Here is a 27,513-nt window from a genome sequence, read left to right as displayed (position 1 = left end):
CAGCCAGCAGGGACTCATTAGAATACAGAGGTGACTGACCACAGTCTTCAGTCACAAGCTCTTCCTTCCATTAAATTCTTGTAAACTCTCATTCTCCCCCTCCCCTCCAATCCAAATGTTTGCCTTGTGAATAGTGACTGAGGAAGGATCCACAGAAGATGATGGTGCTTAAGGATGTGGTAGTGTTAGTCCTTCGGCTTCAGCTACTGCTGGAGTTTAACATGTGTTCTCATGTCAGCACTCAGCTCCAATCAGTTTCATTTCAAAGAGTCATTAGGCTATTGCAAAAAAAAAAAGCAAATTTAGCTCCCCCAAAATTACATAATCAAAATGAAGCTGATACAAATCAAATTTACAAACGTACATGACTTGTTTAGCAGCAAGACACTTGTATAAGAGCCAAACTAAACAGGACATTTGATGCATATAAGCATTTCACATATACATTTTTAAACATTTAAATATAACCCAGAGGAGGAAAACAGGTGAGGGGTGATGAGGATGGGGTTTAACCAGACAAAACTTGCCTCAGAGAATCTCTGGGAGGAAAGCTTCCATTGGTGACAATTTACTTCTATTCTTATTTGTTAGAGAGCCAGCAAGAACTGCTTAAAACAAAAATGATCTGCAAGATATAGCCACAGATGAACATTCTGCATAAGTGTGGCAACTGATGCAAAGAGAGAAAGAAAGAAACCTGGTCCAGAACTATTTGGCCCTTCCCATTTCATTAAACACTGTTATAGATTTATAGGTGTTAGGATTTTATTGAGGTTTGGAGGTGTCAAAGCTAATTTCCTTGGAAGAAACAGCCAGACCCAAGTGTGTATTAAGGGTGTGGTGGACTCACTGATAAGCCTCTGCTATTGTAAAAGCTAGTTAAGTAGGCACACTTGCTGGGCTTTTTATTGGACATTGTAATCCTCGCCAAATCAACAAGTGTTAATGAAGTCAGACAAACTTCTTTGTGAGATGACCACCTTGGAGAGTTAACCTTTAGGAGTTCAAAGCCTCAGAGGAAATAGGTGTTGGAATGCAAATGAATGGAGTCCTCCCTCTGTAGAACCCCTGGCCTACCTGGCAGCAAGTCAGTATGTCAAGTCCAGGGATTGAGCCACACACACAAAGTCTGAAGGTCAGGAAATGCAGTCCAAGGTCAATCCAAGTAACCAAGTCTGAAGTCCAGCAGTCAGGATACAGTCCAGCATCAAACCCATAGCACAGTCCCATAGAGGCCAAGGTCCGTCAACAAGGGCAGCTCAGCAGACACAGCACCTCAGCTCTACTTCCCTTTTGCAGCATCTGGGCTTGATGAGGCATGTGACCTTCACCTGCTCAGAGCCTGCTCCAGCTGAGGAATCACAACCCTCCTCCCAGAGCTAATGAGCCCCACCTGGCCAGCTAATGAGCTGGGCTATGGGCCCTTGCCTGCCTCAGCCTCCTAGAGCACCTCTCCTGCTGCTTCTTACATCTCAGAGTCTGCCATGTTCATGGAGATAGGGGCCCCTCTGGCTCTGAGGATGGGTCCTGCTGCTCTGGTTCCTGTGCATTGACCTCCATCCCCCTGCCATCCTCCCTCACACTGTGAGTACTTCCTTCCCCATCTCCTGCTTGCCCCTGTGTGTCCCAGTCCTGGCTACACCTCTCATCAGGATCCTCTTCCTCCTCCCCATCGTCCTGCCAGTTCATAACAAGGGTTTAGTTTAGGGAAGGGGGTTGGCAGGGTTGTAACGAGGAAGCAGAGAGGAACAGTTAAGCTGGCAAGTATCCTGCAGAGCAGGAGAGGCTATGGAGAAAAGATACTGATACTATGGAATAAATTGACATGTTTTGGGCACTGCTGCTGTGAGCTCCTCCATAAGCAGGTTCAGGTTATACATCTGTGAAATTAAAACCATATCTCTTAAAGACACTACAGTCTCTATTGTGCCTCGTTTTTGAACCCTGGTTAAATGCCAAGACACCTGAAATCTCGTGCACAGCTAGGCAGGGGTTGGGGTGACCGGTAACAATATGGAACGTCTATTAAAAAAAAAACCTGCCTGACAAGAGTGGAGATAGTAGATTTCCCTTTCCTTCTGGTGCAAGCAGCATGCAAAACATATACAGTAAAGGCCAAATCCTTTACTGCCTCGGCTCAGTAAATGTGGAACCTTGTAGTTGAACTCAGCAAATGCAGGTCTTTAGAGCAGGGAAATCTCATGGCCCATGACCCAGTACTCAGATGAGAACAAAGTTCAGGATACCAAGGGGGAAACAGCCAGCTGGGAGAACATCCAGAGCTCTCGCAGCTGGAGGACACTGTCTTGCCATTACTCTCTGACTCGGAGAATGAGTCCTCAGCATCTCTGCCTCCTCAGCCTTTTAGAAGCTGAAGACTACAAAATAAGGTGACGGCCCTTGAACCAGCAAGTCAGCTCCTCTAGTGAGGTGGAGCCTGCTACACTCCAGGCCTGCTCAGAGGACATGAGTCTTCATTTGGCTATAGCTTCCTCCAAAAACACCTCCTATGGCTGATTTAGGAGGGCCACTTGGAGTTGCCCAAAGCCCTGTATCCTCCCTGCCTCGCTAGGGCTCTTGACTTTGCCTGTTTCTCCTGAAAGCTCCAAAGACACACACAGACTGACAGGTTGGGAAAGGTGTGACTGTCCTGATGTTATTGGACTACAATTCCCATAATCTCTGATCATTGGTCATGCTGGCTAGAGGTACTAGGTACTGGGAAACATCCATAGGGCCACAAGTTCCCCACCCTGGCTTTAGAGCGTTTTCTTGCAAGAGGCTGAAAGGCAGGAAGAGAAAAGCTTTTCGTCAAGCTAAAAGGGGAAAAAAGAAGTGAGGAGGCTACTGGGATAAAGCCACATTTGAACCATTTTGTGTTATCATCATCATTTTTTTTCCTGTACCACTTTTCCTATAAACTCAAGGCAGTAAATATGAGTTTCTTCCCCTTTCCATTTTATCCCTATTTAAACCCTATGTGGTACGTTAGGCTGAGAGATGGATATTGCCTAGGGTCAACCAGGAGACAGCGGGGAACATTCTAATATAACATAGCCCAGGAATGGCGGAAGCCTGCTGCCCCTCCTAATATTATTGGGCTCCAACTCTCATCAGCCCTTGCCGGCATGGCCAGTGGTCTGAGATGGTTTGAGGTGGAGGACAATAATGGCCTGTTCTGTACCCCTGGCACATCTGACACTGTGTTGGCCCCTCCCATATCACTAAATTCTTTGGGCAGGTAACAGGAACAGGAACAACATTAAAATATAAATTTAAACCATAACATTTGGCTTTATCTCCTGTTCTTGGTGCCAGGTATGTCCAGAAGGTCAGGTTTCCATGGAAATACTTGGGCTCACTGCAAATCAAGAGTCAAAGATTGACCCATCTGCCCCGAATTGTTTATTAACTGGCCTAACCTCCCAAGCAAAAGGCTTAAGTATGCAATTGATAGTTAGCATTGCTACCTGATTAGGAATGCACACATTGCATATTACGTTCCATCCAGCAGCGGGCTATGAGTTGGATGCAGTGCAGTGCTGGTCCTGTGTCTTTTGGTGCTGGGGAGCTGTCAGCAAGAGCTCCAGGTTGGCAGTGGCTATACATATTTGCACATCTGCAGGATGTTGCCACTGCCAGCCCAGAGCTCTCCCAACCTCACTGCTGCCTTGGCCAACCCCACCTTGATCATGGTCAGCAGCAGCAGCAGCAGTGCAGCTATCAGGAGGGCACTACAGCCACTGCATCCTTCCTCATGCATTGCTGCAGCCTCCACCCTGTGTAATGCTGCATGGTTATTTGAAGGAAAGGACATCTGAATATAAGAGCCCTGTTGCATCAAATGCAAAATCGGTATCCCAGAGTGGAACGCAAGACTAAACTCAAAATATGTTGCATTAGTAGAAGAGGGTGATTGCATTCCTAACCCACAAAGTCTATTCTAGATAAGAAATGAGCCCATTTCCCCAAAATAAAAAGTCCTTATCTCTAGGGCTGGATATTGCTTTTACCTGACCTCTGGCCACACTGTCAATATTCAAAGGGGCCAAGAGACACCCTTGTGTTCCACCACTGGAAACAGTCAATTGACCCTTTAATTCTGAGCAAGCCCTTGAAGTTGTAAACCCCAAACAGAAGGAATCTGACATCCACATTTAATTGACTCCTTTTCTCTCTCTCTCTGAGTGATTCCCTATGAATAGAATCAAATGCTGAACTCGGTTCAAAAGGTATCTTCCCATTACCGTGCAGGCTGGGTGACAAAATACAAAGCGTTGCTGAGTTGTTCAACAACTTTTCTAAAACTAGGTTATACAGCTATGAGAGATTTCATTTGCCCAGGATTCTAGGGTTCCTAAAAGAAAATCAGCATAATGTTTAGCAACAATGTTGATCTGCCTTACTGAAGATTAATTCTTTGTAGTTGATCCCCACCCTCCCACCCTCCCTTTCTTCAACTCCAGAACAACTAAGGCTGCAATCCTATGCACACTATTGTGGGAATGATGTTCACTGAAACGAATGGGACTAAAGTAGACATGCTTTAGGGATGCTCTACATGGTATTCTGTTACAGAGAGGATTGATTTTGTATCTTCTGTCTTTTGAAAGGGATGGGGAAACTGGGGCTCTTGAGATGTTGTTGGACTCCACTTCCCAAAGTGCTTTGAGACATGTGGGTGAGAAGCGTGTATAATTTTTTAAAAATTAAATTAAATTATTCCTGACCATAGGCCGTACTGGCTATGGCTGATGGAAGTTGGATTTCAACATTTGATGGATCAGTGGTTAGACATCCCTGATCCAGAAGATGGAGGGGCTTCTGGGAAGCAGTTCTCTAGGTTCAAGGAGGACCATCCTCTAGTTAAGAAAGCACAGGAGAAGCTACTGAAGGTTCTCCCCTGTGGAAAGTGTCCTGAGCCTTCTCTTCATCTGAGCCTTTTCTTCAGAGCACTGTGGAACCGCAGAGCTGGGGACCATGACAGGCTGGGCCCCTGCAGGCACTGACAACGATCTTAGAAATGTCATAGAAAGCAAATCTAGCAGGTATGTTACCTAGAGACAAAAATGGACTTCCCACGTTGAATGCAGGGGGCGAGCATCAATGTTTGTATTAGTCTCATGAACGACAACTGCCAAAAATTAGAGGAGTGTCTACCCAAAGCAGACATCTTCTGTTCATGCCAGAAATCCTTCTAATATTCTGCCTTCTTCAACACTAGAGTTTTATATTCTCTTGGACGGGCTACCATTTATTGTTATTTTTGAAAGCCTCCCTCCCACCCTATTAAAAATAACTTGAATGGTGCAGTCATCCGTAGGCTGTTTATCATCTGATTTAGAACAGCTAAGGAACCTGCTGGTTCCCCAACCCATTGATTCAACAGAGTGCAATTTATCTGTAGCAAAATGCAGTCGCCAAGGTAGCTTCTGAACTGATGCTAGGACTATCACAATATCCAAAATATATAAGTAGTACGAAGGCAGGCTTAAGAAGGAAGGAATTATGCTGGCAAGAGGAACATAGAGCTGGCAGGCTTGATCGCACTAAACTACAAGCTACTATTGCATCATTGCAGCTAAATATAGTTTTACGGGAACCTTGATACAAACTGAAATAGTCTAATCTTCAGAGGAAGTTCTTCTCTGTGTGCCATGGCTCGGCGAGGCATGTTATGTGGTGATGAGAGAAAGAGCCCACTTTGAAGTGCTGTCCTACTTTTGGAATGCCCTTCCTTTAAAAGTGTACTTAGCACCCAACCTTTTTATCTTTTTGGTACTAAGGAAAGAGTGGCTTGTTTGCCTCTGCAATTTCAATGCTCTATTGTATTGTATTGCATTGAAATGATAGGTTAGCCTGTTTTGTGGTTTAAACTACTTTTACAGTTTAAATCGGTTTTTGTATTTTATATTATGTGATTTTGTGTTTGGGGTATTTTCTACCCTGCCGTGACACCTACTGAGTGGAAAGACAATCAATATTTCAAATAAAGGTTGAATTGTATCCAAACTTAAGTAAGGGTGGATCTGTAGAAAGCAATGGGCTTAAGTTACTGAATTAACATTAATTTCAGTGGCTTAACCCTGAAATTATTTAGCTGGATACAACCCATGATGTTAGCTTTTTTTGGATGCAAGGACACACAAATTGTGAGGAGAGTCAAAGAGGCATTTCATATGTGACACTATAGTGGAGTCACAAAGTGGTTTCCAAACAGTCAAGCAGAAACTCCAGAAAGTTCCTGTTGGACTCTTCTCCAGCAGTGAGTCACTTCTGATCTACTGCTGGTCATTTGCAAATGCTACCACACTTGGGGCATCCAGACACCAGAGGCAATTTGCTAGAATGAATGAACTCCAATCTGTCAGAATGCCAGTCATAGCACAGGTCTATCCTTAGAGCTCTCAGATTTCAGGAGAGAGCTGTGTCTTTGGATACACAACTTGGGTGTATTCTGGAGTTGTTGTTGTTGTTGTTAAATTTTCCAAGTAATAGTGAAGGAATACAACCAGTAATGAGAAATATAACAGCTTAGAAAGGCATAAGATTACTCAGTCTTACACTTTCAAAATAGAATACTTCCAAATAACACCCATATAGAAATATTTTTAAAGCAGAAAATTAATAATTTATCCTTACAGGTTTTTATGTAAACACCCTTATGAGTTTTTTATAACAGAAACATGAAGAGGCAGAAAGCAGAATTTGAAAAGACTGTTCCAAATATAACATGCAGCTGAAATGTGTCCTGTCTGGATCTTATGTTGGCATGCAAGGATAGTTTGCACATTATTTTGATTTGCAATATGTTATGCTATTAAGCTTTTTGGATGGTTTGAATCTATTTTGCTCTTTTTATGCTGATTATTAACCTTTTAAACAATATGTGTGAAAGTTTTGAGAACTGGGGGGGCAGGTCTTATTCTTTTTAAATTAAAAAAAAATTAATTTATGCTTTTACCATAAATTGGTACACCCATTTCACAATATTCTTCATTATCCTACATTATTTGACTTCCCCACACCTCCCACATGGTGTTCCTTTTGACTCTTAGTTGTGCTACATATCTTTCTACACCTTGTAATTAATTTAGCTGCTGTTCCTATATCTAATCCTACTTGGAGATTTAACTGCTATAACTCTTTAAATGGTCTCCAAAGTTTTCCCACTCCTCTCTTATGGTATGTTCATCCTGGTTTCTTAACTTTGCCGTCAGCATCACTAACTCCACATATTCTATTAACTCATTCCACCAATCCTCTTTGGTTGGACTGTTAATGTCCTTCCACATTTTTGCATAGGTTATTCTGGCTGCAGCAGTTGCATAAAGAAAAAGATTTAATACATTCTTAGGTATCTTTTATTTACTTTTCTCATTCATGCATACTTATCGCGATGTTAGGATTTGGAAGATAATGTGGTCCAACCTTAAGGCAGGATCCTGAGTGCACGATTCTCTCCCACACCACACAAATCCCTCATGGGAGTTTCAATCTCTCATCTGTAAGACCGGAGCAAAATTAACTGTAACAGGGATCTGTTCAACAGGTCTGTCACAAAGTTGAACAGGTGTTGTACATCACTTTTACTTTTCGATTCTCTCCCTCTTTATCACACTCCAGGCCCTTGTTACTGGTTCTGTGGTTCTGCCACTCACAGTTGCCCTTCTTGTCAATGTTTGTTCATTTTCTTTCTGAAGCTCCATAACTGCCCTTGTTTTGTGTAGACACAAATATGCAGCATGTCTTATTTTAGGCTTAATTTAGCACATTCCTGCTTCCAACAGGTGGAATCCAGTAAAAGATTAATACATAAATGTTTCTTTTAGATGCCTACAAGGTCCCTTTACTATTAAATGAGAAGTGTAGTTTTAAAACTCTTCTCACCATTAGTTTTTCCTCTGTTCAGGATATGGCCTATTAAAGTTCTGGTGTGTCTGACACGATCCAGTCTTGCAAGTTTTTCTAAGTTCTAATTTTGTAGCTCTGGCCCAGTTTGCAAGAAACAGAAAAGCAAATTGTGTTGCCCAACAGCATAGGAAGAAAAGGATAAAACATGACAAATGCAGGAGTCATTGCATTAGTGTAAGAGTATGATATAACTAATTTCTGGACACAAGAAGAATGTTAAGATAAATGACCAAGCAAATTTGGTGTGAACAGGAATCGTCTTCCTGACCACTGGCATATCTGGGAAAGCAGCTTGAGTTCTAGATGCCACAAATACAGCACATCAAAGCACACAGTACATTCATAAAAAGAATTTAAGTGCTATGAAAGCCCTTTCTCATTTCTTTTTTTCCACAGTTCACTTTCATTTAAAAATATCTCAGAACCCTGGCTTTCAATTCGCATGACATAAAACTGCTTCTGAGAAGAGTTTTTAAATGCACTTTTCATTAAGACCGCCAGATGTCAGAGTTTTCTACACTGAAATGGCTTTGAAACCAAATTATCTCCTTGCTTCAATCAATGCATATTTTCCGTTTTAACTGGTCACATGCCCTCCTCTATGTTTCCGAACTCTGGTTTTCCACCAGATATCCTCACATGCCAGGATGAGAGGTGCTATTTGACTTTGTAACCTCAGTTTGGGGCTTAGAGAAACTTAGACGTACATACATTACTCCACAACCTCAAGGGTATTTTCACACCTTACATACTTTAACCAATACTGGAAATATAACCTTCTCTTGACTTCCACATCCTTCTAGAATACATTTCAAAGAATACGACCATGATCCTCCCACTTGGTTCAGTTCAAATTTATTAATAGTCTACAAACCTTCATATTCGGGGAGAGGTATTTGATTCCATACACTGCCAGTAGTCTATATGGGTTTTTTTCCTTATTGTTTTGCAATGTTTGGTAACTGATACATTCTTAAATTATGTTTGTGTTTGTTAGTCCTCTTCGGTTTTGTTTTGTTTTTAAGAAAAGTGGAATATGTTTAAAATGTTTTCTTTTTAAATGGGAAGAAGATTTGGACTTCGGATCGTATTTTGGGGGAAGTAGGTTATTATTCAGAACATTCAGATTTTAACTTTGATCTCTGCGAAGAAATTTTGAATTGACTAATTCATTTCTGTATAGCTCATGAAACAAGCACCATTCCATACTAATTAGCCCAATATTTCTCTCTCTTTTTTTGTCTAGTTGCAAGGAATGCTGGGAACCCATTCCAAGCTCTTGTTAGAAAAGCTTTGGAAAGCAAGCGATAAGAGTCCAAAAGAGACAGGCGAAAAAAGGATTATCTCAGTATTAATTTACTGACTTGGCTGACGCAGCTAATTAGGGGTTGTAAAAGCATCCACTGGTTGCCAAATGCTGAAATGGTCACAGAGGGCATTAACAAATACTTCCATTGGGAATTGTAGGACTAGCTGGGATATTTTAGCATTCAGAATTGTGTGTGTGTTTTGCTCATATCCCCCACCCACTGTTTGGTATTGTACAAGAAAAGTAGAGCATTAAACTGCAAATGTACCAGAGTACACATAAGAAAAGCTACACCTTTCCTAGGGTGAAGAGTGGGTTATGGGTGTTTGCACACATGAAGTCTTTAATGTTGCCTGAAAAAAGTATGGCGTGGGACATTTGCGTAGCCATCAGCAAGTTTGCTTTAGGAAGTGACTTCTCAACAGATGTTACAATGCAGGAAGTTTTTATTTGAAGGGAAGAGCACAGTCTACTTCCTTAAATGCAAATGGTGATTTGTTTTTCTTTTAAACTAAGCATGCATGGTTTTCAGGCTAGCCGGCATGTGAGCAAAATCAAGAGGTGGAGGAAAGCCAGAATGAATGTTTGTGCCAGAGTTTCTGAAGCAATTTATACAGTGGTACCTCGGGTTAAGTACTTAATTCGTTCCGTAGGTCCGTTCTTAACCTGAAACTGTTCTTAACCTGAAGCACCACTTTAGTTAATGGGGCCTCCTGCTGCCACCGCGCCGCCAGAGCCTGATTTCTGTTCTCATCCTGAAGCAAAGTTCTTAACCCGAGGTACTATTTCTGGGTTAGCTGAGTCTGTAACCTGAAGCGTATGTAACCCGAGGTACTGCTGTACACAGGGAAGAAGGGAGTTAATACAGCACAGTGCTAGAGTAACTCATTTCTAGGTTTATTTTCAATTAATCACATTCCTATGAACTTGAGGTTCAGACCATTGAGCTATAAATAAATAGTACTTACTATCTAACTACTAGATGTGGTTTTATATGTGTTGTAAGCTGTCCAGAGTGACTAGGGAAACCCAGCCAGATGGGCAGGGTATAAATAGTAAAATGATTGTGTTATTATTAATAATACCGGGTAGTTAACTGAACAATAAAATCCTTAATTACTCCCTAGATGAATGCAAAAATCCTTCTAGAATAACCAAAAAGTTTGACAAAGTGAACCGAGACTTTCCAAACATTAAGCACTCTGTTTTATAGGAAGTATATCTAATATGTTAATTCCCAAGATCAATCTCTCCAAATGATAGTAACTGTTTTATTTCCAGTTTTTGGTGGCAAATTGTTTTGGCAAATCCTAATAAATACTACCTCGATTTCTGATCTGAATCAGAATAGTGACTATACTAAGCTGCACAGTATTGTAGTAATTCCTTTCAAGGGTTGCCAACTTAAAAATAAATAAATAAATTAAAATCCCTCATCCATCCTACCATGGGCTCCAGGCGTTGCTACATGGCCTCTCCCAAGTCAGATGTTAGGGAGCAATAACCCTGAGTATCATCATCATACTGACAGTACTGTGACCCCAAACTCCTAATGACTGCTTCCAGCTGCTTTATATAGATGTTAAATAGCAGTTGGGTTAAAACAAGTGCCCTGTGGCTCCACATAGTGGAACTGCTAGGGAGTCAAAAAGCACTCTCCCAATGCTGCTCTCTGGACTTGGTCCCATAAGTAAAAAAGAAAAAAAGGTAAAGGATCCCTGGACAGTTAAGTCCAGTCAAAGGCGACTATGGGGTTGTGGCACTCATCTCGCTTTCAGGTTGAGGGAGCCAGCATTTGTCCACAGACAGCTTTCCAGGTCATGTGGCCAGCATGACTAAACTGCTTCTGGTGCAACAGAACACCACGACGGAAACCAGAGCGCACACAAATGCCCTTTACCTTCCTGCCTCAATGGTACCTATTTATCTACTTACACTGGTGTGCTTTCAAACTGCTAGGTTGGCAGGAGCTGGGACAGAGCAACGGGAGCTCACCCCACCACAGGGATTCGAACCGCCAACCTTCCGATCAGCAAGCTCAAGAGGCTCAGTGGTTTAGACCACAGTGCCACCCGCATCCCATAGGTCCCATAAGTAGGACTGGAACCGCTGTGGCACAGCACCCCTGATTCCCATTCCCCAGAGCCAGCCCAGGAGGATACCAAGTTCAGTGGTATCAAAAGCTGCAGAGTGAGAGAGCAAGAAGCAGGAGCAAGGTTCCTCTCTCCCTGTCTTGCTTTCTGTGAAAGTCATCCTTTACAAGTAACTCATAACAGGCTGAAACAAATCTGCAAGGCAGATCCTGATAGAGCATGTTACAGTAGTCAAATCAAGATGTAGCTAATACATATAGGACCATAGTCAGGTCTGAGTATATCAGGAATAGGTGCAACTGATGTACCAGCCAAGCGGGGGAAGTTCTACCCATTAAATTTCTGCTTCTCATGCAGATCTTAATGGCACACGAATTGAGGCAGAAAAAAAGCTGTCTGCCCCTTTCCTTGTCCATATATATATATATATATATATATCCATAGGAATTTGCTGATTTCGAGACCTAGTCAGGCATCCCCTAATTATGGTACATACAGTGTGTGAAACTAGTTTTCTGTTTTGTCTTACAGTATAATTACAGGATTAGTATTAAATATAGATGGTTTTCTAGAGTCTGAAATGCCACATTTTCCTAATGCAGATAAGAATCATAATGAGAAGCAGGGATACATTTGAATTTGAAAACAGTCTGTAGATACACAGTTTTGCTGAGATACTGCATATGCCATATATATATGGGTTGAGGGTTGGTGGAAACACTTAGTTCCACTCTGAAATCAGTTTTAGCTGAGCCAGCAATATTCCAGATTAGATTTCAGAACCTGGACTGGATTCCATTCCACACTTGTGAAGAGAACAGGATTGCCAGCTCTTGAAAATAAACATTATAGTACCCAGGCAGGGACATTGGTGAAGCATGGATTTAAAAGTGAAGTCAAGATTACAGAGCTTTTAGGTGGGTCCGCATGTGGAGTTCAGTGGTCTACAGTAGGCCTGGAGGTAAAGCTCAGTGCAAAAATGGACTCTCCCAACCAAACTTTCTTAGTAGTTGCTCCCCCTCCCCCCCCCAAAAAAAACCCAACCAGGATTTACAAAATGTTAATAATAGTCAGAAAACCAGTGAGGCAACAAGATCACTCTGCTTCTGACCTGAAAGTCAGCACTAGTTAACAACGTAGGCAAAGGCATACTAAGGCTGAAACTGCAGAGCTAGAAATAATCAGATTTAATTTTGCTCATTTGAGCTTGGTCAGGATGATTTGTTTTCTCACTACAGCTGTTGAATAGCAAAGCTAGGAAGACTGAAGAGGTGCATGGTCACTGAACTTACCTTACCTTTGGGCTTTGTCCCACTGACAGCACCTCTAGCATTTCTTGGCCTTTTGGACAGACTGTTTGCAATTTGTTTTTCTAAACCCATTGTGTGTTTACCTGTGCATAGGTATGTGCCAACCTTCACCCCCCAATCAATATATTAGATGTCCAAAGAGTAAGCCTTGCTTTCACTGCAGAACCTCAACATGACTCTGGATTTGTATTGGCAGAAATCATGGATTTCAGCTGAAGACTAGTTAACTTAAGGTACTTTACAGAACAAAAGTTGCCCTTCCCCATGTCTCATCCTACATCACTCAGGAAGGGCCCTTGACCTTCTGGAAAGGTTTGGGGGGGCATGGGTAGTTGCAGGGAGGACATGAACTTCCTTAAGTTATCTTATCTGAGGAACCGAACTCATGCTTTCCATGCTATCTGGTTCTCATGCTTTCTGCAATAAAGTTGGGGTTTTAAAGCCCCGTTTTGAAGTTCACCCTGCTTTTTGCTTTTAGAACACAGCAGAAATGGTAAATCTATCAAATTCAGCTTGTGTGCAAGTAGACAGATGGTTATAAATTTTGTAAAAATAACACGCACAAGCTTATGTTACATCAAGATAAAAAATGCAGTGAAAACTTTATAAACAGAACGTTGCTGTCTTCGGTTTTAAAGGGTCTACAAATAAACACTGAAGTCTGTGCTAAAATATATGTTATTTGTCTGAGTGATAACAGTAACACAAATTTGTCATTGTGTGCAATAGTAATATTTATAATCCTAATGATACGGCAACCCAATAGTTCAACTGGAGGAAGCAAAAAATAATAATCTTCTAAATAAATAGGAATAAAACTGGGTTTGGTGATATTAAGTTCTATAGATGAGGAGTTATGGCCAAGGGCAAAGACTCACTGAACAGCAATGGCAGAGTGGAGGGACACTGGATGGGGCCTCGACTGGTAGAAATCAAGACTTGGATGGCATCCTGTCATGCATTCATGAGCATAAAACGTGGTGAATGGTGTTTGCTCCAATTCAGCTGTAAAGAGTGAGTTTTCCTGAGGAAAGCAGTGTGCCAAATGGAAAACTGCTTGGACTCATGCCTAGAAAGTATGGGGGAAGCAGAAAACGTTGGACCTGTGCCTTCTAGCCATGGGGCAAGTGGAAGTATAGGTGAGCCCCGAATGCCATCATTTCTGAGTAGCAGTGTTCTTTGACGCCTCTCCTTTCCCTCAAATGCTCAAGGATTGCAAGACGCCTGGAGCCTCACTGGACATTCTGTGGAAGCTCCAAAAAGGAGACTCATCCAATTCATCCTCTTGCTTATAGTTTTAATAATCATTCATTAACCTGTGTGGGTTTTTTATGCACAACATTCCTGGGAAGATTTTGCACTGTACAACATGTGCCACTTCCCCTCCACAGTATCACCAGGTGTTAGTAATAAAGAGTTAATAAGTAACCAGGACTTAATCCTTCAGTGGCATTAAAAGAATATGATTACTTAACTCCACAGAGTAATCTAACTGTCCTCCAGCTAAAGTGAAACTCAGTTTCAATTAACTCCTCATTTGTTTTGGCTGTTCCCTACAAAAACACTTCTCTCTCTCTCTCTCTCTCTCTCTCTCTCTCTCTCTCTTTCAGAATTTATCAGAATATGAGATGAACAGATTCTGTATAATGGACCAGCCGTAAGTTTTCACTTTTTTTGGCCTTCACAAAGTGGACAGATGTTTTGTTGCAATTCATAGTTAATTTTGTATGATTCATATTTAATTTAATATCCTCCTTTCATTTTCCCCCCCTTTTTTTACATAGAAGAGAATCAGACCATAACCTCATCCAAACTGCTATATTTATTTTGTGTTTGGATTAGAACAAACTGGATTGGCCTTGCAGAATAAATTCCACCTTTCGTTTGGGTATATCAGCCTATATCAGCCATAAACACTATGAGTTTATTTTGTGATTCAATCATGCACAAAGTAAACTGAAAAACAAGACAAAAGCAAAAGCAAAAAATAAAGATCAGTCTCAAAGCAGCAGATTGGATACAATTATATTAGTCTGTTCTTATTTCTGCATTATATATTATTTCTTATTTCTGCAAATATATTAAGTACATTAAGTATATTCACACACACACACATATATGTAATACATAAATTAATATATACAATGTATAAATGGTCTAAACATTATAAATGATTTCCTATAAACAGTAAAATGTACCATTATCAAAAGAAGAAATATTTGTTTAAAAAGCAAGTCAAAAATATATTTGCAAATGATACAACTTCTAAAGGAAAGACAAATTAACCCAGTCTCTATTAATTCAGCTTTACTTGAAAACCACATATGGTCTGTTCTGATCCCTGATATTCTTTTCTTAATTATTTGTGTGACTAAATGCCATTTATTTGATACTTCACTAAGTATTGACATATGATGCTATAATGTTAATTTTTTATCACTTCCAGTTTGTTCTAATAATTTCCAAATGAAGTCCTCTTTGCTAGACGTGTGTCCTTACTTCCAAGTCTGAGCTTACAAATCCTTGCTAGTGTAATTATACACAGGACAGGTTACACTTTTTTTAGTTGCAGGTGTTGCAAGGTTTGCATCTGAGCCCGCAGGTGTGTCCAGCACTCACATGTACTCAATGCACACCTTCAAGAGAAAGTGGGATCTGTTATGAATACACATTTACCTTTAACCTTATGCCCCACACCAGGAAAGAAAGGTTGGTTTATTACATGAAATAAAGGTGGGAAAGTATATGGATGCTGTTTCAGACAGCCAACTTCCTGCTACAGAAAAGTAAGTCTTAGGTTGTGGTTCTATACACACTTATGTAGGATTAAATACCATTGAACTGTTAGGTTTACTTCTGAGTAGGCATATGATTGCACATCAAATTGCTCAAGCAAAACAGCTCTGAAGTAAAAGAATTTTGATCAGGACTCTTGTGTGAAAATACCCTCCAATATTTGTCATTCAGGACATTTTCTATTTAAATGTCTTCTTAGTGCCTAAACATTGGTCATAGGTAAGTAAAAGCACCCTGGAAAAATAACATATTTTTGTCAACATTTCGAGCCCAGAACTGTCTTTGTTTTCAACACAGTGACTGCACCATAATTATATCTCCTTCTTGAGAATATATTTCCAAATTACAGGCCCAAACCAGACAATTATGTGTAAGATTCACACCAGTTTTTGCAACATGCAAAGTACTAAATTCTAGTCTCCCTTGCAGTGCTCATTAAGCAGTAACTCATCTGAGTTATGTCTGGAAAGGTTAGGGTGAACACAGATGTTTCATATTTTATATTCACGTTTAAAAAAAAAATATTGCACATTACTCACTAAAGCTTCATGGTACCCAGGAAGATTTGGCTAGCTTAGCTTAGCCCCCAACTTCCAGCTCTATGGCCGCAGAGTTTATTCCTCATAGAGCTACAATTCCTCATAGAGCTACAATTCCCAGCACCCTTAACAAACTATAACTTCTAGGTTTATTCGGGGAAGAGGATGTGCTTTGAATGTGCTTTAAAGGTATAGTGAGTGCACAGCCTGTTTCTCCCATACGAGCTCTTTCCTAGAATGTTTCTAGTTGGTCGAAAAAGTTGGTGAATGTGCATTTTAAAGATTTTTGTATCCAGTTTCCTGTTTTATTTTCGTTACAAAAAAACCCAAAAACTTATTTCAGCTGGTGTTTGTATGGGCAATTTATTTGCTGGCAGCCATTCCCATCAGTAAACAAGGGTCTGTCATGTGGTGATTCACATTATGTAACTGCTTCCTTATGAGAAGAAAATATGCACCTATATTTACCAGAATGCAATAGAAGATCGCTTAGAAGATAAAGTGTAACCATGGTGCCACAGTATCTTTTTAAAACTTCCTCACATGTTGCACTTGCTGGGTAACTTTGTACAAAGTCATGATCTTTCACTCTATGGCCATTTCAACGATTGCTTGGGAGACTTTCACTTACACGTAATACATTAATTTCCTACTCCACATCCTTTGTTGAGAAACTATTGATGTAAGAATTCAGATTCAGTAGGGTCAAAATGAGAAGGAAGCATATCTTTGGGAGTGCCTGAAGTTTCATGTGAAGAAATTCCAGGAAGTAATCAGCCGTCATATTCCAGAATTCCCATCAAAGGTTCTCTCTCATATACTCTTATATAATATATTCTCCTTGATTTATCAGGATTACTGATAAAAGAAGTCTATAATTATGGAAATACATAATTTTTTCCTCTTTGTGAGTATCTGGAACAAATTATGCATTTGGATATTAATATATTCCACACACACACACACACATATTATGGGGTTAACATGATTTCAGAATGTGTGGCCATTGTGCATATTGAGCACACATCACAGAGAATTTGGTGTGTTTTAGCAGCATCCAAGTGAGGAATTTGCAAAGTGGAAGAGTAATGCATGAAGTGCCCTATTCATGTTGCCAAGTCATGCACATTTCCCAACATCACTTGGAGACTAAACGTATTCACCTGACAATGTCCCCTGTTTATGCTGTTCAGTTTTGCTAATTCACCATGGTATCTGTTGAATCTGCACAAGGGCTGACGTTTATCCAATGACTTCAAATTAATTACACATGCACTGACTTATTTTTACAAAATGATGCATTGTATCCTCACAGTGGAGTAGGAAATGTGTGCATCAAAACAATTACAATTCCAGTGCAAAGAAACCAAAATTCTTCAGCGTGAAAACTCAAATGTATTCAGAGGCATGGAACCCAATACAATATATGCCTATATTGGTTTATTCTGCCACAGTAAACATATCTTAGCAGCAGGGCACTTTTGTATACATTTGTACATGCAAATTTATATGTGTAGATGCAAACTTCAGGGGAGAAAGCAAAGTTGATTATTTTCAAAGTTTTTTGGAGGGAGCAGTCAATCTGAGACGAGATGGAAAAACCCAGGGTGCAGGACTCCTAAACCACCTCCAGCAATACCACTGTTTAGAATGATAAACAATTTGCCCTGCTCATCTGAACCAGAAGGCCCCATGCAAGGTAAAATAACAAAGATGAGGCCTTGCCATTTTTGCAAGGTCTGAGCCCCCCGCCCACACTCTTCCCTCTTTCCAGACAGTCTGGTAGAAAGTACTGCACCTGGACCTCAGCAGTGAGAAGAAACTTGCGTTTCCTCAAGCATGAAGAAACTGCACATTTAGATTCTCAAGCTCTGTAAGGAAGGAAACTGTGAACAGATGCATCAAGTAATCTGAAGTCCTATCTCTTTCGCGTATTTGTGCCTAGTGTGCTGTCGCCATACACCAGGCCTCGTTCCAATCTGAGGACCAGAACTCTCGGTTGTTGCTATGATTGCCCCATGCTATAAAAGCCATGTCACAAAACACAGCTGAAATTGGCTTAAAGTATTATCCCAAACAAAAAGAGAAAAGTATTCTCAAATTTAAAACAGTTTTAGCTAACTAGTAATAGTTTGAACTATCTTTTTTTTAATGGCACATTGCAACCTACAATTGTATTTTTGCTATTTCATAAAAAAGAGAAATGTGCAAATGATTCCACATTGGCACATTTCCCCCTGTCTGTTTTTCCAATTCTGTTTTGTTGTTCATAGCATTCTCTAATTAATTTCATTTATTTGGAAATACTGGTCTTTAATTAGCACAATTACTAATGAATTAGCACACTAACTGTGAACTTCCGTGCATGTTTACTCAAGTGTTAAATGGGGCTTACTCCTTGATGAGAGTGCATAAGACTGCAGTCTAAGTGGGAAGACAGTTTACCTCTTTTATGTCTTTAAGATATATTTCTCCTGGACAGCTCACTTTTAAGAAATGCAAATTCAAAATTCTGTTCTCCCATATAAGCCCACTGTCTTTTTGTAAAACATCAAACAACTGGCGCAAATAGCGCATTCAAACACGGGAAAACAAAATGTTGTATTTTAGTTTTCTTATGCAACAAAATAAACCCAATTCCTCTGCCATTATGTGTCATGGTATCCTAATAATGGAAATTTTAAATCACTCATATTCCATGGTCTGAGAGCTGCACAAATAATGGAAAAAATTCTGTGGTAAACCATTTTCAAACAGCAAATTTCCAGCTTCATGTTACATTCCTAAGACATAAAGAGGGAGATGTTTCTGTCTCTTTACAAAGTATAGAGTAACCCTATACTCACTTACCTGGCTGTGTGCCCCATTGAACTCAGTATGGTTTACTTTTGAGTAGACATAAAACTATACTGCGTGTTTCTTTAGCTATGTTGCTTGGTTAAAACATTTGAAATACTTCAGGAAGAAATATTTTTACTGATACATATATATCTATTGCTTTAATGAGATGTTAAAACAGTACATTGTCAGATTTTGACCTGAATCTTACTGCTAAACAAAAATGGTTCCATATTGAAGTCTCGGATTCAAACCACTACTTAATAGTTAAGCCTAGGGTCTAAGTTATGATCGACATATGGTAAGATCCAGGCCTCCACAGCACCATTGGGTGAAGCTGTATTTCAGGGATGGAGAACCTGCAGACCACCAGATCTTTCTGGGCCCCAGTTCCCATCAGCATAGGCAGTGGTTAGGGATTTTGAGAGTTGCAGTCCAATAACTGGAGAGCCAGTGTGGTGTAGTGGTTAAGACCGGTAGACTTGTAATCTGGGGAACTGGGTTCGCGTCTCCGCTCCTCCACATGCAGCTGCTGGGTGACCTTGGGCCAGTCACACTTCTCTGAAGTCTCTCAGCCCCACTCACCTCACAGAGTGTTTGTTGGAGAGGAAGGGAAGGAAGGGGAGGGAGGGAAAGGAGAATGTTAGCCGCTTTGATTCTCCTTTGGGTAGTGATAAAGCGGGATATCAAACCCAAACTCTTCTTCTTCTTCTTCTAACGTATGGAGAGCCTCTGCTTCTCTATCTCTCCTGCATAATAACAGGTAAGGCAAAAAATCAAGCCTTTTAGCTGATATGAAGCAAAAGTCCCCCACTGACTGAAGAAGCAATCAAAATAATTTTTAAAAAATAATAAAAGCAGAAGTGTTAACTGTACCTCCAAACTGCGATTTTGTTCTCAAGGGAAATTAACTGTGGCTGGAACAGTTGCTAAGTGAATCATGAAGACAGATCCGGCATGAGAATGTGCTGTTTTCATGAATGCCTTCTGACTGTCAGTGTTTCCTAGTAGAAGTGGAACTGTACTACCTAAAAGGAGTACGTGTGGCCCTCCAGATGTTGTTGCACTGCAACACTCAACATCCCTGGCCGTTGGTTTTGCTGGCTGGGACTGAAGGGGAACTGGAGTCCCACGAGGAATCTTGGATGTGCATTGACACAACTTGTTTTTACGTTGGGACTGGAAGATTTTGCAAATCCTTCAAAATACGGTAACCTCAATAATGCCAGGTCGGAATGAGCAGGTTGAGGACCAGAGAGGTTGTGTGATTGCTCTGTCATATTCCAGCAAGAACCCTAATTACTCCAAATCTGCTAATTGAGTTACCCATTACAGGACTGTAATGTGCAAACAAGAAACGTCCCAGCTGCCTTTAGAGCTGCATTTGCAGAGGAGGCATTTAAGTAACTGACGCATGAAACTGAAAACCTTCTGCTGGGTCCCCCACCCCACCCCACCAATTTCTCTTATTATTAATCTGCACTTGCATCAGGAGGAAGGGCATAATTTAAGAACAATAAAAGAAAAAGTGAGGGGAATGAGGAAGAAAACGCATACATATTGAAATCGTAAAACACAATTTAACACATCTCCTGCAGCATTAGAAATCTTGGTGGAGTTGTCCATCTTTGTGCACGTACAGTCGTACCTCGGAAGTCAAACAGAATCCCTTCCGGAAGTCTGTTCAACTTCCTCAACGTTTGACTTCCAAAGCACGGCTTCTAATTGGCTGCAGGAAGCTCCTGCAGCCAATCAGAAGCCACGGAAGCCCCGTCAGACATTCGGCTTCCAAAAGAACATTCGAAAACCGGAACAATCACTTCCAGTTTTCGATCATTCGGGAGCCGGAACGTTCGACTCCCAAGGCTTTCAGGAGCCGAGGTACGACTGTATGTATATTTAACACACATGACTGTCCTCAAAGAAGCCTGGGAAACATAGTTTGTTTAGGGTGCTGGGAACTGTACATCTGTGAGGAGTAAACTACAGTATAACATTTACGGATCTGTCAAGGTCACAAAACCTTACAAGAAGAGAAATGATTCGTTTTGGAATTAGGTTTCAAACCCTCATGGTTGAAACCAGGTGGTGACATTGTGAAACTCCAAGAGGCACACAAAGTAGCAAAAACAAAATAAAATAACATAAAATATTTTTTTAAAAAACAATTCCTTCCAGTAGCACCTTAGAGACCAACTAAGTTAGTTACTGGTATGAGCTTTCATGTGCATGTACGCTTCTTCAGATAGCAAAGGACAGGTGTTGGAAGCACACTGAAGAAACTGCTTAAATTTTAGCATCTTCCTGAATTTGAGAGCATGATAAGATCTGTAGTGCCCAGACCCAGCATTAGGGATGGTGCAACTACTACAGTGAAGACTGGAAGCACTCTTCTCAAAGCATCTTAACTTCACATGACCCTACAAGATGCTTCAGCCCATATGACTGACCAGAATGGGACCAGAGCGGGTGGTGCTATGGTCAGTTCCTTTCCATTGGGCATGAGGGGGAAGTACCCACCAGCACCCAATCAGGATGCAATGTGGAAAACATCTGAATACACCTCTGCACTTGGACTTGAATGCCCAGGTTCAATGTCCGCACCATACATTCAAAGCACACAGCTTTCCCCAAAGAACCCTGGGAACTGCAATTTTCTAAGGCTGCTGGGAATTGTAGAAGTCAGCTACAGTACCCAGGATGGGGAAAGCCAGGTGCTTTAAATTTACAGCTTGGGTGTGTGAGTCCATTACATGACAGTGGCCAACAGCAATGAAAGTGCATTGCCTGTTGTTTTTCCAAAAGTGTTCTGTTGTGCCAGTAGTGGTTTAGTCATGACCCGGAAAGCTGTCTGTGAACAAACGCCAGCTCCCTCAGCCTGAAGCGAGATAAGCACAGCACCCCATAGTCGCCTTTGACAGGACTTAACCATCCAAGGGTCCTTTACTTTTCCAAAAGTCCTACTTGAGCTCTGTAACTCTCCAACTGTTTGAGTTATGCCAGATTCCCAATGTAAATTCGACTCCCAAGCTGCTGTTCAGCCACTGGTGCTACTGGTAGCTTTCCTTCCAAGGCAAATAGCAGCTTTGCAACTATCTGTGGGTACATCATGATTGTGGTATAGTTCATCTCCTCCTCCCCATGCAGTAAACATAGTCGAAATCCTAAATCCTGACCCTATTTAAGTATTTTTTAAATAGGAAATGTAATCACCCATTTCACACACCATCCCACTGGTGTAGTTCATTTCAGCCGCTGCTGTGGCTGTGGTTCTAGGTTTAACAGTGTGTTAACATGCAGCCCCCTCACTTTTCAAGTTCCTTCGCAAAATCTGTTCTTGCTCATCGAAGAGGAACAAAGGGTAGTGTTGCAAAATCCAGTTGCCATGTTACTCTCACTATACACGGTATCTTCACAGCCCCTCGCCTTTGTTTAGATCAGTGTGTGTTTGCTGCTAACACTCCCTGGGTGACCTTTCTTTTCCTGCAAAGGGAGGGGGTCAGCACAGTTGCATTCCCACGTTAACCCTCCCTTTATACTTTCTTTTCAGCAGCATTCCTGGGCCAAAAGCAATGAGGTAGCACAAATGAATAGACACTTCAAGAAAGATACCGGTTGGCAAAGACTAAGGTTGTGTGTGTGCATTACTGATTTAAAACACAGCTTGGTCATTCTCCCCCCCCCCCAATATGCATCGAAGTTCCTTTAGGAGAAATGCTTCAAAACACAGCATTTCATAGGAAACAACAGGGCACCTGCAGGATATAGTTTGTACAGCGCTTGCCCAAGCAGTGGTGGGTGCACGTTGGATGGAGGGTAAATGGAAGTGTGTGCACGTTGTTGTTGTTGTTTAGTCGTTTAGTCGTGTCCGACTCTTCATGACCCCATGGACCAGAGCACACCAGGAACTCCTGTCTTCCACTGCCTCCCGCAGTTTGGTCAAACTCATGCTGGTAGCTTCGAGAACTCTTATCCAACCATCTGCCGTCCCCTTCTCCTTGTCCCCTGCCGTCCCCGTCCCCAACATCAGGGTCTTTTCCAGGGAGTCTTCTCTTCTCATGAGATGGCCAAAGTATTGGAGCCTCAGCTTCAGGATCTGTCCTTCCAGTGAGCACTCAGGGCTGATTTCCTTAAGGATGGATAGGTTTGATCTTCTTGCAGTCCATGGGACTCTCAAGAGTCTCCTCCAGCACCATAATTCAAAAGCATCAATTCATAATTCAAAAGCTCTCACTTCCATACATCACTACTGGGAAAACCATAGCTTTAACTATACGGACCTTTGTTGGCAAGGTGATGTCTCTGCTTTGTAAGATGCTGTCTAAGTGTGTGCACAGCCTGACACAAACAGCATCTCAAGCAAAGAGAGCATGAAATGATCGTGGGAAGCATGATGCGCACACATTGAAATCGACATGGAAGAGAACGTGCTTGCCTTTCATGAGCACAGAAGGCGTGATCTGCGCAGATCCACCACACTGAAAGAGAGCCACTGAAAGAGTGTCAGACTAGGACCTGAGAAAGCAGAGTTCGAATCCCCACTTGGCTATGAAGAAGGATCGCTGGATGAACCTTGGGCCAGTCACTGCCCCTCAGCCCAGCCTACCTCACAGGCTTGTTGTGAGGCTAAAAGGTGCTGGAAGGAAAACTATGTACACCACCTTGAGCTCTTTGGAAGAAAAGTGAGATATACAGTGGCACCTCTGGTTACGTACTTAATCCGTTCCGGAGGTCCGTTCTTAACCTGAAACTGTTCTTAACCTGAGGTACCACTTTAGCTAATGGGGCCTCCTGCTGCCGCCGCACCACCGGAGCACAATTTCTGTTCTCATCCTGAAGCAAAGTTCTTAACCCAAGGTACTATTACTGGGTTAGCGGAGTCTGTAACCTGAAGCATATGTGACCCGAGGTACCACTGTAAATATTACGACAATAATAAAAATGGGATTCCAAATGTGTCTGGATGCAGCCCGCTTTATGGAAGGAGCATAAGGAGAGTCCTGTGGGTACAGATCCACAGAAAACCAACATTCTTTCTCCAACAGCAAGTCGGCTGGGCACACCAAGAAGAACTCTTCATAGAATCACACCAGGAAGAACCCTTCCCGGTTTCTTGTCTCCAATATCTGCTATTCCGAGGTAGTCTGCACTGGAACATGGAGGCTCTACAAAGCGAACTTTGTGTGTCGTTGAGGGGCGGGCGAGGCATCCCATTGCAAGAGAGGAGGGCCTTTCAAGGCAGCAGAACGTGCAGGAAACTCTTCCAGGTAGCAGCCGCTTCAAAGCCCCGGGACTGCGGCAGGAAGTGTTCCCAACAACCAGCTTGATCCCTGGGATGAAACGCCCGCGGCGCGCGAGGCAAAGCCGCGAGGACGTCAGGAAGGACTTTAGCCCCAGACGGGGGTGGTTTTGGACACGCCCAATAGGTGCGGATCTTCTTCAAGTTTGCACAAACACCCTATTGCCAGCCAAGCTGGCTCCGTCACATGACCCCCTCGAAACATGAAACCCGGCCGGGCGCTCGGGCAAGTTTTGCTTCTCGTCCCAACACACGAGGAGTCGCCTGGCGGGCCGCGCGCAAAGGCGGCGCTAAGGGGATCCGCGAGGAGGCGAAGCAGCCAGGGGAGTCATCAAGGGGAATCCAGCCTTTCTCTCTCGGGAACGAGCCAGGAAGCCCCCCTCAGTCCCTGCCGACTCGGATGCCCGTTTGTCCGAGGCAGTCGCCTCGCCTGGCAGCATGGACAAGTTCAATAAAATCACGGTGCCAGCGGGACAGAAGTTCAGGTATGGTTTGAACCGCGTCCCTTGCTTTCCTCTCGCGCTTTTACGCGAAGGCGCAGAGGCTGTTTCTTTCTCGGAGGCGCGCACGAGGGGGATCTGGGGGACAGAAGCAGGAAGAGATCTTGTGGCACCTTAAAAGAAAACGGGGGGAAATAAGAGGGTTTCCTTATCTATCTGGCGAACTGGCTTGTCTTCTACGAAAGCTTATGTCATAAAAAAAAAGTCTTGAAGGTGCCACTAGAGTCCTTGCTTGCAGCAGGCTGACAGCCTTAACCCCTCTTTGGAAATGGCCAGGGAGGATAAATTTGCTTGTATGTAAGAAGATAAAGCAATCGAGGGAGGATTCAAAATGGTTGTTAGGGTAGCAGGCTGCAGAGTTGTACAGTTTTCTCAAATGGAACTCGAAAGCATTCAAGGAAGAAGACTGTCTCCAATACTTTGATGGAATAGTAAACAACAACAACAACAGCAACATCCTGTGAATTGCTTGCTTCCAGATTGTTGCTAGCTTGGGGTGGGATTCAGTGGCATACCAGCAAATTCAGGTTGGACAATTATGGTCGGTTGGGAGGTCTTGGGCAACAAACTCACTTTCCTGGAAGATTGGATGTTTGGTGAGAAGGAATGTGACAGGAATAGGCAACATCATCTAACCTCCCCAACAACCAAGCAGAATGCGTGCTCAGTGAAATAGCCAAACATCATGTCATCTCCCTGCAAACAAGTCAGGATGAATGTGCAGTAAATATGTCATCTTGAAGCACCTTATGTTTCCATCTTGAGAAATGCTTCCTTTGTTGAGTGTCAGCCGGTCACTAAAGGTGCAATAGCCCAACCAAGCTGGCAGGTTTGCGCCTCAATATGCCAGCACGTATTCAGAACTGTTTGGGAGCCTGACATTTGTTTAAATGAGGATACAATAATGCTCCCTGTGTTCCTTTTTTCTCTTTTTTTTTTTTTTTGCAAATTAAAGAAGCATTGCTGTTTATCACATTGGTGCATGCATCCTTCCTTTGTGTGGGCAGTGCCACTATCTTTGAGCTGTTCCTCTTCTCTGCGTTGGGCATCCATCTAGAATTTGCACAGGTGCTGCACAGTTGGCAGGAAGTGAATGTGCGAGGTGGTGGTGGTTTTTTTTGCATGAAACTCTTCAATAGCTTTTATGGCAGCTTTCAGATTTATATTGCAAAGACAAAAATGAGTCATGGTCGGTTGACCGGTTACTGAATGCCTTCCAAAGATATCTCCAAAGAGTGGGACCTCTCTGTCTGCTTCACAAGGGAAAACCAACTATTGCAGATACACATGTGTTCTACAGGTGTTTCTGCAGCAAACATGTCAAGTGTGGGTGATGCCATGCAGGTGTGACTCAGCTACACCTGTCTGGGAACTTTATATCACAAACTGGCTTTGAGACAGAGTGTTTCTGAAAGTACTCTACTGAAAATTAATTTGAAGAAACTGATGGCACGAGCAATCCAGTGGAGAATTAACAGTGCCCATGGGACTTTTGATGATGGGGCGTGTAAAAATGTTCTGTGAGTCAATCGATCTAGGGGAAGATAATTTGGTTGGAATGAAAAGTAAATCTAAGAAACCATAATTTTATGAATTGCATTTCTATACTTCCCTTTGTCCTATAGGAGCACAGAGCAGTCAACAAAATAAAGGTAAAGGTAAAGGGACCCCTGACCATTAGGTCCAGTCGTGGCCAACTCTGAGGTTGCGGCGCTCATCTCACTTTATTGGCTGAGGGAGCCGGCGTACAGCTTCCAGGTCATGTGGCCAGCATGACTAAGCCGCTTCTGGTGAACCAGAGCAGCGCATGGAAACGCTGTTTACCTACCCTCCGGAGTGGTACCTATTTATCTACTTGCACTTTGACATGCTTTCAAACTGCTAGGTTGGCAGGAGCAGGGACCGAGCAACGGGAGCCCACCCTGTCACGGGGATTCGAACCGCTGACCTTCTGATCAGCAAGTCCTAGGCTCTGTGGTTTAACCCACGGCGCCACCCGCGTCCCCTAGTTAACAAAATAGTAATATAGAAAACAAAAAGTATATGCCTCTTAATTGTAGTAAACACTTTACAAGAAACATTTAAGCCATCAGGAAAATCATCGACAAACAATTACAAATCAGTAATTGTAAGCACTTAAATTTACATACCTACAAATGCCACCGCAATTATACCTTGCAGCAGATTAAAAAAACTATTAATTCACGGTTTTATACAGATATCCCACCAAGCAGCTCAAGGTGACGTACATGGTTCCCCACCACCACCGCCACCTTATCTTCACAACAACCCTGTGAGTTAGGTGAGGCTGAGGGATGGTGATTAGCCCACTCTTACCCAGTGAATTTCATGGCTGAGTGGAGATTTGAACGCTGGTCTTCCAGGTCCTAATCCAACACTAATCTCTACTACACCATACTGGCTCTTCCATGTGATGTCAGTGAGGAATGATGTCAATGTGAGAAAACAAATGCAATTACATACACATAAGGCAATTGGATGTTAATGAGTTACCAGTGCTTTGAGGTTGCAGGAAGGAACAGGTATGCAGTAAAGGTGAAACCCTTGTCCGATGTTCATCACTGTGCTTGAAGCATGGATAGGAGCGCTGACAAAGCATGTAATTCGATTTCATCAGCCCGTATTAGCTAAAGCAATTATTGCAAATGAGCATTTGGCAGAGGACAGCTGAATACCAGTAGCTAAGCCTATTTCTGTAAATTTTGCAGGACTTTCTGTTCTTTCCTGACAGAGACAGAGAGAATTTATCTTGCCCAGTGTGCTAATTCATCTCAAGTCTTGCAATAAGGCAGGATATATCTTTAAACAAATATCTAACACAATTGTATAAGGGTGGCTGCTTGGATTTAGCACTGTTGTTCAGGACTTTTCTCCACAGAATAAGGGAGGAGCCT

General features: G+C 42.2%; 1 protein-coding gene across 1 annotated transcript in view; it reads left to right on the top strand.

Annotated features, from left to right (window-relative positions):
• BLNK (B cell linker) overlaps positions 1–27,513 on the top strand; it is a 93,249-nt gene that overhangs the window by 24,703 nt on the left and 41,033 nt on the right. The window contains exon 3 of the mRNA XM_053388791.1: positions 14,237–14,283. Coding sequence (XP_053244766.1) covers positions 14,237–14,283 — 47 coding nt within the window. The remainder of the gene's footprint in view (positions 1–14,236; positions 14,284–27,513) is intronic.

This window comes from Podarcis raffonei, chromosome 5 (genome assembly GCF_027172205.1).
Source record: "Podarcis raffonei isolate rPodRaf1 chromosome 5, rPodRaf1.pri, whole genome shotgun sequence".
NCBI classification, from domain to species: domain Eukaryota; kingdom Metazoa; phylum Chordata; class Lepidosauria; order Squamata; family Lacertidae; genus Podarcis; species Podarcis raffonei.
The sequence above is the reverse complement of the archived record's forward strand: the minus strand, read 5'-3'. Positions and strand labels throughout refer to the sequence as shown.